Raw genomic sequence first — 16,022 nt, 5'->3', positions numbered from 1 at the left:
CTACAACATTACACAACTGGCCATTTTCACAAGTACTACTCTAGTTTAAGTTTTTTAAATACTTTAGTACATTTTGCTGCCAATACATCTTTGTATTTACTTAAAGTAAAGAAGAACTTACTTGGCTTGAAAACGTCTGCTTAATTTAATTTATATCAGTCTAATAAAGGTTAACAATCCAAACAACTACACAACACAGACATTTTACTGGTAAAACTTTCACTTATTTTATAGCAGTGCAATTGAGATAATTATTTATGCTTTACATTCCGGAAAAACAGAAAATGTTTTAAACTGTAACGAGAAGCTAATCGAGGATAAACGTCAACATAAAGCCCAGGAATGTTTGTTTGTGATGTTGCTAATAAGATCATTGAAGTGACAAGTGATCTGAAGAAATTAATTCTGAGGCAACTGAAGGAAAGAATAGAAGAGGACACTGGCAGAGCAACAAAACCACTGTGGTGATTATTGTGCTTTTCTCAAACTCCCTAACATCTCAGTTTCTTGATGGACAATGGAACAAGACTTTTATTCAAAATGTGCCCGACAGTGGCCAGCTACTTCAAAAAAGAAATAAGATTTTAGTTGAAACCACACAAAGGAGGAAAAAACTTCCCCACAAAGATTTCAGAGTTGTGCAATGTTGACAGATACTGTGGGAAATGTTCCATAGGAAATGCAGATTGGACATTTTCCAATAAAAAATTGGGAAGTGAGGAGAAGAACTTAAAGGCAGCACATGTAGCCCAGTGAGATACAACAAAGAAAAACAAAGTTTAAAAATATCTGGCACCACATCATAATCTCGTAGTATATAAACAACTTTACATTCTGGAGTTGCAATTGTAAAGCTTCATTCAAAGCCGCTGCAGTTTTTCATTGATTTAATTTGCAGCTTTTGCATTGATTGTCTCATTTGCACACAAAAAAACAACACACAACACATTTGAAATATTGATGTACTACTAACTACTCTACAACATTCTAGCGAAAATAAAGATAATTCTTGATTTATATAATGACATATACATTATTAGACATCCCACTTGTGTCTCCGTCAGATGCAAGCACATTTGAGATGTATCTCTCACATAGCTTATTTGTTATTTTAAAAGTGAAATCTAAAAAACACTTGGCAGTGTACGCTGACTGCTAGATATAGACCTTGGTAAAGCTAACATCCTAAAACTCCTCTAACTTAAATTGTGCCACGCAAAGACAAAAGAAAAAAAGCTTTCACATTGTCAAACATGAAACATTGTTCATCTGGTCCATAATGGATCCACAGATTTCCCTGCTCAGTTCAGTTGTATTCCTGCTCCTAAATCACACTGAACACTGCTTAATTAATAAGATTGAAGTGGAACAATCACATGTTTCCACCAACTGAAGGATGCTTTAAGTGTCACAACAAATTCAGCCATACCCAAAGCGCAGATCGATTTAGCGTGTTAAAAACATGGAAAACAAATCCTCGCACTGTTCAGATGTTCAATTGAGGTGTTCAGAGAATAAAACCTAACTTGTCTAGAGCACATACAGATGAGTAGCTCACATACTGTAGCTGTTGTTGTTGTTGTTGTTGTTGTTGTGGATCTAGTCTATGTGGCTTTTAGGTCGCTTCCTCTGAGAATTGCAATAAAATGATGAAAAGGAAGTGAACCTGCTGACAAAAGTGACTGAAACGTCTACAGAAAAAAAAAAAAAGACATTTACCGTCATAGGGCAGTAATAAACAGTGTACAATATATTGTTAAAAACACTCAACAGATTATCCTTTGGATAACAGATTACACCTCAAAGAGCTACACATCAGAAGGAGTGATAAACAGTCTGTGAGGGAGAAATGTTTAGGATAAGGTACAGCTTTGGATGCTTGAGCAGTTTGTTGACGTGCTCCCTCCTTTCATGTCTGCAGTCAGTGTTAGACGTGGCAATTTCTATTCATGGTCTGCAAAGAAGCAAGTCACATGTTTGCTGCAGCTGCTTGTCTGTCTGGCAAGAAGGAACAACAGGCAAAAAATAGCTGTGAAGGCGACTCTGCGACCGTCTGGCGGTTTAGAACAAGCTGTGGTATACTCTGGCCACGAACTACAGCTGATCCCGCTTTCCTGATGCTTGTTGATGAGTGATTGATTTACTGATTGATTGGCGGTTAGGGCTTTCAGCAAAATTGGTAGTTGTTGGTCTTCATCAGAGGCTGCTCCTCTTCCTCGTGGTCACAAGACCGGTCACAGGGGCCGTCGCAGCACTTGGGCTCGTCACACGCTTCAACCTCTGTGACCTGCTGCTGCACATTCTGGTAGATTAGCTGTGGAGAGGCAGCATTAGGATGGTGAGACTTGATCCAAGAAAGCCAAATCTTGGCTTCATCTGAATATTATGGTGTGATAAGAGAATGCATTCTTTTCTTAAGATTATTTTTTGGGGGCTTTTCCCTTTATTAGAAAATGGATAGATATGAAAGGGGGAGAAAACTGGGGGATGACACGGAGAAAAGAGCAGCAGGGCGGATTCAAACACTGCACCGCTGCAGGACTCAGCCAACATGGGGCAAACACTCTTAGTGGGTGAGCTAGAGGCCACCCCAAAAGAATGCATTCTTGCATTCAAACAATATATGTACTGTATACAGTTCAAAGAAAGTGTGTATATCCCTTGGGAACAGCACCCACATTAGATGTTATCACAAAAGAAATCCAATTAATTTAATTGGTTTTACAGACCAGCTCAATCTGTTTTTTCTTAGGGGTAATTCAAAATAAAAATGGAGGTATTCCTGAGGACATTTTGGCTGGAGCGACACAGGTTTTGGTTTCATGGATAGTTTTTGGCAAAGCCAGACTGTAGTCTGTGAACTCTGCGTCTTACTCACCAGTTCCTGCTCAGGTTGGTCCCCAAGTAGTCTTTCTATCATCTGAGTGATCTTGCTAAACGTTGGACGCTCTGTAGGCTCCAGATTCCAGCACATCTTCATGATCATGTAGCTGAAACAAAAGTGAACCATACAAAACAGATTTTTTTTTTTTTCGGTTCCCTGGACAAAAGAAATATCATTGATGGTATACATCTTAAGATGGTGTTCTTGATTTTCACTTCTCAAAATATGGTGTAAAATCAGGAAACTGTACAAAGCCAAATTAGACAAATAAGGAAAGGCTTGGAGGTGGTGACGCAGTTTGATAAGAGAGACTCGTTCATAAGAACCTCTGACCTACCAGTCTCATTTTGCTGCCGTGAAATAGCAGTGACATGGCTTCCTAGCTTTGAGATCATGTGGCTAACAGGCAGAACTGAGGCCTTATACACAGCAGAACACCAGATGATAAGGCCCTGACTCAGATTCAGTCCTTTCTGTTTCCACAGCTATTCCGGGTGGTGTGACAGCCATGCCAAATCAGCACACACAGATGTTAGGGCCCTCTGAGATACTGGGAAAAACACTCTTTTTATTTTCTCATTTCTGCTTGCCAAGTTTGGAATTTATGCTTGATATGTTTTTGGGGTTAGATAACCCGAAGCAAGTAAATTAAAAACAGGAATAATGAAAGTACTTCATGAGGTTACCTCATGTGTCAGTTAATTCAGATGTTAGATAGAGCGGAAGACTGGCAAAGAAATAAGGGATCTTTGTTCCGCTGTGATGATCATTTGGGAAGCACACTATTTCCAACATTGAAGTCAACTTGGGATCAACTTTAATTTTAATAAATCAGTTATTGTTAAAACTTATATAAAATCTACCACCGTTCCTGTCTGATAAGCTGAGTGCTAACATTTTACCAGCTGATAAAAAGGCAACTCAACTGTAAAAACCCAGCTGATAGTCACTTGATACTCCAGCAAGACTCAACTGATAATCAGGTGACAGTAGTAACATTAGCTGGACAAAGTAAAGTGTTAAAAAGGGGGAGGGGGGCAGCAATGATCCATCTGTGTGAACCAGACTTTATGTTGCTGGAGGGTCGAGCTTACATCTCAGCTGGGGCAAAGTTTGGTTGGCACATCTGGTAGCCGCGCTTAACCATCTTGTAGAACCTGGAGTCCACAGCCACACTGGGGTAGGGGCTCTTGCCTAATAGAAATTAATATACTGTAAGTTTAGCAAGCAAGTCATGAAATAAATGTGTGTGAATGTAGGGTACATATACAGTATGCATGTGTTCTGACCCAAAGAGAAGATCTCCCACAGGAGGATGCCATAGGACCAGACGTCACTCTGGACGGTGTACACACAGTCAAAGATGCTCTCAGGAGCCATCCACTTCACTGGCAGACGGGCCTTTACACACAATGTAAAAAACATCAAAAGTGTTTTAAAATATAGTCCATAACTATATATAATATGAAGTAAACGTTAGCTCTATTCCACTCAAGGGCTTACGTTGCCCTTCACCACGTAGTTGGAGTCATTCATGATGTCACGTGCCAGGCCAAAGTCACAAATCTTAGCCACTCTGTGGTCGGTCAAGAGGACATTTCTAGCAGCCACGTCTCTGTGAATGCACTGAACACACACACACACACACACACACACACACACACACACACACACACAAAAACACACAATTTGTCTCGGTTATAGTCTCACACATCAAAACAAAAAGATCACTGAAAAGTGCATTTCAATGTAGCATAAATAATTATGATCAAATACATAGTCAAACTACGATGATGAGTAAGTATGAAAAATTTAATGGGAAATACCCCTGCTAGCCCCCATCACATATATGATTTCACACTTTAATTCATCGTCTATAAAAAGCCATACTTTTTCATGCAAATTTGGTTGCTTTTTTTTCTGAAATCCATTTGGGATTTTGTTTGTTGTGTGGGTAATTCCCACTCGCTAGTTACAACAGAGCAGCTGCTGCTGTAAATTATCACAGTCATATTTTTTCTGTTTGAGATCTGAGATCCTTTAGTGGTAAAATCACTCACGTTTTTGGCAGCCAGAAAGTCAAGGCCCTGAGCAACTTGAAAGGAAAACCTCAGCAAGTCGTCAATGTCCAGCGGCCAGTCACCAGTCTCATCACAAACAGAGTCTGTGGCAAGAATCAGACAGGACTGATGTGAGTCACACCCAGGGTCAGGAAGTAGAGAGGCTGACGCTTCTTATTAGCATGCTCGTGCATAATGGATGCATTTGTTTTAATAACATCCGTTTCTTAGTTAGTTAATGTGTTTGTCTGTTTGTGGACAGGATTACGTAAAAACTCCTAGCCCGATTTTAATGAAACACGGTGGAAGGGTGAAGCATGGGCCAAGGACGAACCCTTTACCTTTTGGAGTGGATCCAAATCACTGGGCGGATACACAGAATATATTTCTAACTCTTTTAACGTTGCGAAGACAGGGCATGGCCTTGGCGGAGGTCTTTGCTTTCCGAGTGCCCTTCTAGTTTAAACTGGCATTGGAAAAGAAAGCTTTTTACCTGGAGATGATTCCATATTCACCACCTGGCTGGGTCTCATCTCTAAGTAACTGCTTGAAGGTGTACTGGAGATCCCACTGTCACTGTTGGATGGGAGAAGACAAGAAGAAGACAAGAGAAGAAAGACAGAGTGGGATTTCAGAGATTTAATGTTTTTTTGTTGTTTTTTCACAGATTCGGCCTCATCAGACTGCACCTGTCTGGTGACATACCTTCGAATAAACTGTTTCTGACTGCAAATGTTCTTGTAGTCAATAGAGTCCTCTATAACATTTGGAACGTTCATAACAAAGTTCTCAAACGTCTCTGCCTTCAGGCGAAGGAAGTTCAGGAGGTCACCGAGGCTGCAGTACTCTGTGATCACAAGCACCGGTCCTGATGAGGAGATACACCATGTTATGACCCTTTCAAAAAAGAAAATGTGGTTGCATGCAAATTACTTTTACTAGGTTTCTGTCAACTGGATGACTTTCATAAACATGTTTTTACAGTGTTCTAATTTCATCCAGTATTATACAGAATGGACAGGATGCTGTCTGACCTCCGTAGGTACAGGCTCCCAATAGATTGACAATGTTCTGGTGGTGTCCCAGGTGGCTCAGGATCTTCAGTTCAGACATCAGAGCTTCCCTCTCATCCGAATGGGCACTGGCTGCAGAAAAAAAACAACAGTATCCTTCTATGTAATCGTGCACAACAAATCATTTAGGATTTCACTATATCCTCTGACTCGCTCATGTTAAAAACAATCTCGCTGTTCAATCCAAGGTCTTAACATCGGCTCACCTTTTAACATTTTCACAGCTACACGCACCACATTGTCTTCCTTTCCCAGACCGTAGGCTGTTGCTTCAACGACTTTTCCAAAAGCTCCTGCACCTAGGATCTTCCCTGATTGGACAAAAAACACAGTATAACTCAAACCAGGGCTGTTATGCACAGTCAAATTTCAGATTCTCTTTCGGATTCTATTATTTTCATATTCACTATTATATTCCCTTTTTCACGAGCACTGAACAATTGTTTCAAAAGTGTTTCAAAATGTGAGTGCATTTGAGTCAATTTAGGATAACACAAACACTATGTCACTTTGCACAAGTACATTGTATTATTTTTATCCTGTGTCAATTATTTTATAAGCTTTGTATGTTTACTGTCAGAGTTTTGTTTTTGCACTCTACGTTGAGGCCAAGACGATTTTCTGAATCTGAATCTGAATGGTGCAGACCTAGCTTCAGTTTGTCTCTCGGGAACTCCCACTTCTCATTGTACGGCAGCTGAGTGGGGTCAATGAAGGTGTAGTTGTTTCCATCTCTTGCCTCAATAATCTGCCAACGGATCTCATACCTGGGTTTCTGAAGAGGAAAATAGGAGCAAATGGTAGAAACTACAACAACAAAAATACTGCAACAAAATATGAATACATGCTGCACTGTATACCCAGATTTATTTGTAATTAAACTTTTTAGCGGTCACTACTTATTCATTCATGTTTTGTTAAAAACAATATTCATTTCTAAACACATTAGTTTGTAATAATCAGCTTAAGTATGCAGTGCACAGATCATATTAAGCGGAGATAACTGAGGATTTTATGTTTCTGTATGGGAGGCGCGGGGTCATTTGAACTGTTCTGCACTGAAGCATTGCAAAGGCTCATGGGAAAAGAATATGTCCTGAACAATTTCTGTCCTAGTTAAAGTTTTAATAATGTTCTGTTAATGTTTTGGGTGCGCATATATGATATCTGGGTTTTAGTTTTGTATGGTTGATTTAGTGTTTATATTTGTCTACATTTATTATTGCACCATGACCGAGACCCGGGTGGGGACTGATGGGGTCTGGGCGGTCAGACAATACTTCAATACACATTTAATATCCTTGAAATCTTTTGATTGAAGTTTTCCATACAGGTTATATAGGAAAATACTATCTTTGTATAGTTATCCTTTCTGTTTTAATGGAACGAATGTGTTGAATGCATTGTACTTAAAACTAGATTGTTATAAAGACAAAAAAAATTTTACAAGAATAATTTCTTAATTTAGTTTCTTAAGTAAAGCTTAATGATTTATATTTGTTATGTTTCAACATGACTGACGCTGAGGCCGGTGGCAATATTACGAATCCCACTAGGGCCACGCCAAGACCCGCCCTTCAAAAGCATTTATTGGCCAGGCGTCCATGAGAACGTTAGGTAACGTAATCCCATTTGTTCAGGTCCTATCCCCTTACCAATCGGCTATCCTAACCTTAACCACTCGAGGTGAAATGCCTAACCCCAACCAATCAAGCTGCTTCGTAAGGCGGGTCTTGGCGTGGCCATAGTGGGATTTGTAATTTTGCAGGCCGGCGGCTTGCCAAGGGTGGTTTTTCCGCTCACAGGCACTAGGGGAAAGCGAGATGACTACCATTCAACTCGAAAAAAGTCATATAACCATTCCAATGACTCCGAAGCTGTTCAGTTAAGGTAAATTAAGCTAAAAAAATACTGCATAGTTCCCCTTTAAGTAATGACTACTAATGTAAACTTGGATTGTCTACTGCATCAATTTACCGCTCTGTGGTAATACAACTTGACATTTTAAGTTTAACCTTGTGTAAAAATGTGAACGGTTTAAGGCAACGGGTTTCCACACAGATTTCTATTAAAGTCAACTAATTTGGGATAACAGTGTGTATGTGTTGGTGGTTAAGGATGTAAGTACACCTTACCTGCTTATATTTGTATAACAGAAAAACCAGTAGCAAAAGGAGGATGGCCAGAATGCCGGCTGCTCCAGTCAAGGTGGAAGTGAAGAGTTTGTCTGCACAATCAGAGAAAAATCAATATTAACTCACGATTTAACTCACACTCTAATATCCCTCTGAGGATTTTGCACTCTGTATATTTTTATGAAATGTTGAGTTACACAAAAAAACACAATAGAATGATGCAGTTTTAAAACAACTACAAAGGGATCTGCTGACCATGACAACACAATTTCCCAAACCCTGGATTTAGTTTGAGCACCATATAACTGTACAACAGCAAATTGAGAAGTACGCTTGTGACCACATCGTGAAAGACAACTGATGATAATCAAATGATCCGATGCTCACCAGAAACGTCCATGGCAAAAGTGTCGCTGCTGACGCCGACAAGGTTGAAGGCCACACACTCGACTGTCATCCTCCGGCTGGACGGCCCCACGGTGAGGACGCTCTCCACCTCCACGGCCCCGTACTCCTCCCTCTGCACCTCCACTGTGGGTGCCTGGAGCGGGATCGCCAGCTGCAGCCCTGTGGTGTTTTCATTGCATCTGCCTCATTGCAGAACAAACACAGTCAGACAAAGGCCCCATTGTTGGGTGAAAGAGTCAGCTAAATGGCTTCAAGTTAAAGCACAACACAGCAAACTTAATGACCTTTCTTCTGACTACTGCTCCCTGTGCAATGATACTTACGTAGGCCGTATCCCAAAACACTGGTACCAGATGATTCTGGGAGCAGGATAACCAAATGAGGTGCAAGTGAGTGTGGTTATGTTTTCCCATCTGACCACAGCAACGGGTCTCTCTGCCAGTGAGGAGAAAATGAATGTAAAGAAAGACCAACAGCAAGCATCAGATTTTAAAGAAACATGTATTTTCCTTTTATATAAGAGAACTTAACCATGCAAAAACACTATGAATATGTTTACTGATTTGATTTGCATTTACTATGTCACTTACGATACATTTGAACTTGGAATGTGATAGATGCATTGGCCAATTCGCTCCTGGCATAGAAGGTGTATTGCCCCTGCTCCTGTGCATTCATTCTCTTCAGCTGCAGAGTAGCATGATATCTAAAAAAAGGAGAAAAAAAGGATCTTTAAACTAAGAAAAAGAGGAATCCGAAGTGACTAATTCTGCGGTTTGAGTTCAGACAGTTCCGATGTATCATCGCCAAAGACGTCAAGAAGTTAAAAAGAGAACACCACTCTTCCCTGTAGCATGACCTGAGGAATTATAATGAGCTTTGGGTTCCCAGTGAAATTCACTTGAAATACACCAACAGCCCTTTTCAAATCCAGAGTAGCTTCCCCTTATCATAGTACTTTTTATTATTATTTTTTTTTTAAATATTTAAACTGTGCTGACATCTTGGAGCAATGAAATAGCCATGGTGTTGATTGATTGATTGATTGATTGATTGATTGATTGATTTCTTGATAAAAACAATAAAAAAACAGTAATCCAAAGGATAACATGCTAAAGTAAAATACTTATATCCAGCACGGTCCTTGGTGTTTCACATGTAAAACAATATACAAAAAGCAAACAAACCATTATGGAAAGACATACAATATGGAGGAGGAAGTTGAAAAAATATAAACATCACGTAAAAAACTAACTAAATGAAAAACAAAAAATAATAATATAAATGCTACACAAACTCACCAATTTATCAATAAATATTCACCTTATTCCATAAAAACTGCTTTACCTGCGTTTTAAAAATCCTTCGTGATGATAGGAGTTTTGTAGTAGTAGGCAAACTATTCCATGCCATGATACCAGTGTAGAAAAAATAATTTTTAGTTGCATTAGTAGCTCTAAGAACTATGCATGAGCGAATGCTGGCCCTAGTATTATGACTATGCTGCATGTGGACCATAGTTACATTAGAGCATAAATAATTCGGGGCATGACCATTAACAATGTTAAACATATGGTTCAGCTTAAGTTGTTCTACTCTTAGATGTACAGGTAGTAGACCAGCTCTTGTAAACTCCTCCCTACCTATGTGAGTACGGTGGGGTGCTTTTAATAGGTACCGAATAACATTGTTTTGCAGCACTTGGAATTTGTTTTTAAGTTTTACAGTCAACCCAGAAAACCATGCAGAACAAGCAAAATCTACCTGGCATTGAATCAAAGTTAATACCAATAATTTCTTTACAGAGAAATCAAAAAACTTTGTCTTGCAATATAAAAACTTCAACTTACAGGCACATTTAGCTAAAACCTTGGCTGCAATGGATTCACCTGTAAGTGATTGATCCAATGCTAAACCCAAATATGTGACACTGGATTTGGATACAATTTCAAACCCATTACACATCACCTTTAAAGTATTTAATTTTGCCAACTTCCTTTTTGTACCAAACAGGATTGATTCAGTCTTGCCCAGATGCATAGAGAGCTTATTGTCTACCAGCCACTGGTTGACAGACTCTAGCTCTATACCAAGAGTATTTTCAATGTCTTTTGCATTACACCCTGGGACGAGTAAAGCAGAATCATCAGCATATAATAGCAACTTGCACCAAACCACAGCTGATAAGTCATTTATATATACTAAAAATAACAGGGGCCCCATGATCGAACCTTGGGGCACCCCGCACGTTATACTCTGTGAATCAGAGAGGGTCCCCTCAACATCACAGACTTGAGTCCTATCTGTTAGGTAAGAAGTGAACCATGTGAGTGCAGAGTTACTAAAACCCATGCACTGTAATTTAGAAATCAAAATCTTGTGGTTCACAGTATCGAATGCTTTCTGCAGGTCAAGTAATAACATGCCAACATAATTCCCTTGTTCAAAGTTCTGACGCACATAGTCGAAAAGGTGGATGAGACATGTGTCTGTTGAATATGCAGCTCGAAAGCCAGATTGGAGCTCATATATGTTGTACCTGTTGTTGTATTTGATGAGCTTGTGCTCCTGTGTGGACGTGTTGGGAGATGTTGGGGTGTGCCATCTGTGCTCTGTAATGTGGGGATACGCTTCTATCAGCACGGTGAGCTCCAGATCTTCTCCCTCATTCACCTCCACTGAAAGACCCTTGTGGGCCAGTTTAGGGGACAGCTGGGGCAGCAGCCTGATGTAGGCCTTGTCTGTTTAGAAGAATCAAATTGTTTTAGTGGTTGATAATGTTTCACACTTTTCAATACGAGACATAGCAGCAGGAGTGATCGTTTCTGTGGCTTACCTACAACCAGCAGGTATGTCATTGAACTGTTCACCCCTGCTTCATTAGTGCCAGTGCAGGAAATGTTTCCTGTGTCTGCAAGGTCCGCCGCATGGATGGTCAGTATGCTTTGTATGTCCAGGCGATTTGCTCCACTGGAGCGAACCTTCTCCTCTATCGTTGGTTTCTTAAGACAAAAAGAGGAATTTAGGATTACTACAACAATCAAGAAAACTTCTAAAAGAAATGCCTCATACTGACATACTGACCGACTTGGTGCTGTATGTCCAGGTGACATTGTAGTTGAAGTTGGGGTTGTGTGTTGTGCAGCGAATCTTGAGTTCCTCCCCAACAATGCGCACATATTCATCAGTCTCTAAGAAGACATATGGAGGGAAACGAAGCTCTAGAGCAAGAGAAAATCATAAATGAGTATCGGACTTGATGCATGTGTCACTTGAAATGACTATGACAGCTTCGGGTGATCATTCCTAACAACCAAAGGGGGCCTCACTCTGAATGACGTTGATGGAAAAGGCTTTGGAGGTCCTCTCCACTCCGTCGACTTTGGCTGTGCAGACATAGTCGGCATTAAAGCGGGGGTGAAGTTTATGGATAAGAATACCACGGTGCCGGTAAACTGTGTAGTTCATCCCTGGCGGCACGGAGGTGCCGTTGTCCATGCGCAGGCCCAGGTCTGTGGCTGCTGGGTCGGTCAGCAGGCAGGGCAGCAGATAGTCCTCACCCTCCTTCCGCACCACCCGCAGGGACGTGCTGCTGGTCCAGAACACACGGTTTGGATCTGGTAAAAGAAAAAAGGGAAAATAATGTGAGATTTATACTGAGGAAATCTAATAAACAATCACAAAAAAGTATAACCAACCAAGCACTTACAACTTAACATTAGGAAGATTGTCCTTCTCTTCTCACCTTTTACATACACATGCACTGAGGTCAGTTGTGGTGGCCCAGCAGTGTAGAAACACTTGTATGTTCCAGTGAACTCTGCAGAGGGACGTTCCACTTTCAAGGTGCGGACGTTCCCATTGCCCTTGGAGACAAAGCGTCGGTGTTTGGCTAGCCTTGTTTGCCAGTTTACAGGCCTGTCACCCTCACAACTCAGATCCAGTGGGGTCCCAGGTCTGACCACCACCTCAGAACTCTCCACCACCTTAGAGTTGAACTTGATCACTGGACTCCTCCATTCTGCTGAGAAGGAACAAAATTATGAATGTATTTGTTGACTTTTTGAGCAATGGAAACACAGTGAGAGAACAACTTAATCAAAATATAATTTGTTGTTAAAGTGATTTTTGCTCTGTTTCCTTGTTGATTAAGATTTTATTTTATTTTTAAATGGAGAACCCCTGGAGCTGTCTCGCCAGCTCTATGATTCAAATCTATTTTAGAAACAATCTCGCGGATTCAGGAAACAGATTGAAGACTTGGACCCTGATAGTATCCCTCAATCCTCCTCACTTCTGCTTTTTACAGTCGCTATCGCAACGCTGGAGATAAAAACATGTAAATATGAAAAGCTTCACATCTGTTACTGTTGTATTTTTACTTAGGCCCTCATGTTAAACACCAAAAACAACAGAAGACACATATTCAAGAATCTTAAGCATGGAAAAGGGAGTAATACTTCTCAGGCATCTTTAAAGGGAGCACAAAGAGACCCAACCCCTCAGGGAGTGATGGAGCTTTAGTGATGAAACACAATGCTCTCTTTGATGACTTTGTGGTGTATTTGGAAGTTTTTGTTAAAACATGATTTTACTTTGGGTTAAACCATTTTTGTGAAAACATCGGAGAGACTGACATGTCTTTCCCGTTAAGCTGAAGCTTTCTCTCATTAAGTATACAGTCTACACTTTCGCTAAAGGTTATAAAAGTGTCCATGCAGAGGTTTTGAAGCTTGAAGCAGAACTGAGATTCCATGTTCAGCATTTTCTTCTATTCACCACAACACCCAAGATAATGTACTGTAGAGAACAAGGAATAAAAATGCAGTTTGAAACCAATCAGCATTTTAGTTCTGAACCTCCTGATTGTGGGTGTAAGCAGTTGCCTTTGCTTCAAAGTCCCTGTTCAATCATCTGAATGCGACTATTCATCCAACCACAAAAGGACCCCAATCACACCTCATACATCAGTGTACCAGAAAGCAAAACTAATTCATTAGCCTTGAGTAAACCAAACAACAGATGCGTGGTTGTGCTCAAAAAGACATGCAATAGCACCATTGGATGCTTGGGGGGTGATATTCTATACATACATATATATATTCATGTGGTGTTCAGTGAACCAAAAATGGAAAAAAAGAGAAAGAAAGCATGTGTTGGATCTGTTTCTCAGCTCCTCTGCACTGACCACGAGTTTTTCCATGAAATGTCTGATAAAGTCATTATAGCGTAATACACGAGAAGTCATGTTTGAGTATGTATTTTTGGGGGATTTTATAATAATTTGTCAGTTGTGGTGTATAAAAATATGTCCTTTAAAGAATATATCTTATTGCAATTGGATTTAACCCTCTGATGCATGAATTATGAAGGCCTGAGTCAAATTGTTTTTTGTGTTTTTACTCTTCTTGACAAAAACAAATATTCACTTTTTTTTTTCAAAAATATGATTTTTTCAGAAAGTTACAGACATGTCCACTACACTGGACTACATGCGCTTAAGCACTCAACAGAAACAGTATAAACTTAATTCAAAACATTGGTTTAATCAAAACCTTTTAAAAAATTTGACATACTCTCTTTCTCTCGTTTTATTTCAGATTATTTAAATTGCACTACATGTTATTAAACTGTAGTGTAACTACATTTTGCAGTAGCTTGCTGGTAGTTCATTCATATTTGCATAGTGATACAAGTAGTACATTAATTTGTTGCCGTTTCTTTAGTTTACTACTGAAACTACAATTTTGGGCCATAAAAGCAAAGGATTTTTTTTTTATCATGATTTTACTATTGCTCCTCTACTGTAATTGAGCACCCTTTGACCAGCCCTGCACTTTTTTTCTTTCATCCTGACTGCTGTGAAGACACGCTGGTAATGCATTCACCAGGCAGCCACTTTAGTTAATGACAGGTTTAGGTCTCAGGGGTATTCCAGGAAGCTGGAATGTCAGCTCACCTGTGAAACATATTTTGCTATAGTTTTTTAAAGTTTTAAATGTGTAAAGCTAAACTTGAATATATTTGTCCGACGTATTGTTTATGCTATTTATTAACAAATGTTCAGAGAAGTTGCTGCATGCTATTTTAGAAGTTACCTGCTTAACTGATTAATCCTGCTTGGTGCAATCCCCAACTTTAGTTTCTAGGAGGCAGGTGTCTGACTGAGGGAAAAACCAAAGCTGACATTCTTTGCAATTTTCCATGAATAGTGGTGTTGATTCTTTTGGTTTTAGTGAACAAGCGAGTACTTTTTGCAATAAACTCAATTGAGTGGCATTTTTTTGCTGGCATGTGACTTTTTTGTTTGTTATAATTTTGTATCACATGTACATTGTCAATTTTTTTTAAGTAGTTTGAACTACTTATTCTTAAGTAGCTTTAGTTAACCAAACTAGATTTCTCCCTAGGGTAGATTTGATGTATAGTAGTTCAACTTCTTCCAGTCTGAAGGAATTGGCAGCTTGCAAAGCATTCAAAGTAGCTCGACCAACACAGCTGTCAAAAAACTGAAGAAAAGACATTAACTGGCTAAAGCTGTAGATTTAGCAGGCAGTGTTTGTCGGCCCTTACCTGAAGCAGAGGCCACAATCCCCAGCACCAGAGCGAGGTAGGGCTGCATCCTGGATCAACTCCAAACCTGCAGTTTGAATCTTGAGGTTTGTGTGCTATGAACCCAATCTGAATGATCTGGTGTTGGAGAGAGAAATGAGAAAACCTCCCTTGAAGTTTTGCTATCACTCATCCCCCTCATCAACTTCTCTTTTCTAATGGTCAAAGCAACTTTGCCTGCAAACATGTATCTATGCAGAACACAAATACATTTACATTAAAATCAGGAAACTAAAATACTAAAATACTTTGAGGAAGTTTTTCACGATTACAGCTAGACACCGCTAACGTGTTATGCATTATGGAAGCATCACTCATTTATTTCAAAAGTGCTCACCTTCAGTTTAACAGAGGGATATAATCACTTCCCTGGGTTTGATGTTTCCAGCATCCAGAGACACACAAGAGTCCCTTCTTCCCCCTTCTGCTTGTTTACAGTTTCTTCACCACTGAAGTCACACAGCAAACATAAAATCTTTCAGACAGCAAGTGGTGGTGGGTGGAGGGAACTGTTGTGTGTGTGTGTGTGTGTGTGTGTGTGTGTGTGTGTGTGTGTGTGTGTGTGTGTGTGTGTGTGTGTGTGTGTGTGTGTGCGTGTGTGTGTGTGTGTGTGTGTGTGTGTGTGTGGGCGGATCAGCATATCACGCTCAACAAATTAATGAGCCAGTTCCAATTTGTCACAGAAAGGCGCGATCCTCCCGAAACATCCATTGCGGTGAGACAAATCACCTCCAACACTGCTGGAGCATGGCTACAAGGCTTTTCAAGTGTGGACTCGTGGGAGAGGGAAGGGAAGTCAAAGGGTTCTTAGAAATCTGACCTAGGCACTGAGAGATATAAGAGTGTAGTA

At 40.0% G+C, this 16,022-nt stretch overlaps 1 protein-coding gene across 2 annotated transcripts; it reads right to left on the bottom strand.

Moving 5' to 3' along the window:
• Window positions 1–213: 213 nt before the first annotated feature.
• csf1ra (colony stimulating factor 1 receptor, a) lies at window positions 214–15,666 on the bottom strand. 2 transcript variants are annotated; one of them, XM_028589341.1, is made up of 22 exons: window positions 15,510–15,666; window positions 15,134–15,250; window positions 12,306–12,584; window positions 11,890–12,177; window positions 11,645–11,781; window positions 11,397–11,562; window positions 11,100–11,301; window positions 9,151–9,266; window positions 8,884–8,995; window positions 8,540–8,739; window positions 8,153–8,244; window positions 6,666–6,792; window positions 6,224–6,328; window positions 5,979–6,089; window positions 5,650–5,812; window positions 5,438–5,520; window positions 4,945–5,048; window positions 4,388–4,510; window positions 4,174–4,285; window positions 3,979–4,078; window positions 2,879–2,990; window positions 214–2,314 (listed from the first exon to the last, which is right to left on the bottom strand). In XM_028589341.1, exons 2-22 carry the CDS (start codon window positions 15,180–15,182, stop codon window positions 2,168–2,170), a joined length of 2,928 nt encoding a protein of 975 aa, XP_028445142.1. In that variant the 5' UTR covers window positions 15,183–15,250; window positions 15,510–15,666; the 3' UTR covers window positions 214–2,167. The 2 variants fall into 2 exon arrangements, with proteins under 2 accessions (XP_028445142.1, XP_028445143.1); XM_028589342.1 differs by having other exon boundaries at window positions 12,306–12,581.
• Between the last annotated feature and the right edge of the window lie 356 nt (window positions 15,667–16,022).

Source organism: Perca flavescens, chromosome 10, assembly GCF_004354835.1.
Source record: "Perca flavescens isolate YP-PL-M2 chromosome 10, PFLA_1.0, whole genome shotgun sequence".
NCBI lineage: Eukaryota > Metazoa > Chordata > Actinopteri > Perciformes > Percidae > Perca > Perca flavescens.
The sequence above is the reverse complement of the archived record's forward strand: the minus strand, read 5'-3'. Positions and strand labels throughout refer to the sequence as shown.

Bases quoted from the DNA above. Each gene is read 5' to 3' on its own strand.
- csf1ra (XM_028589341.1), bottom strand. From the start codon at position 15,182: ATGCAGCCCTACCTCGCTCTGGTGCTGGGGATTGTGGCCTCTGCTTCA. The intron at 4,079-4,173 runs GTCAGAACACAT...AATTTCTATTAG, and splicing joins GTGGGAGATCTTCTCTTTGG to GCAAGAGCCCCTACCCCAGT. The intron at 2,315-2,878 runs GTGAGTAAGACG...GCCTCTCCACAG, and splicing joins ACCAACCTGAGCAGGAACTG to CTAATCTACCAGAATGTGCA.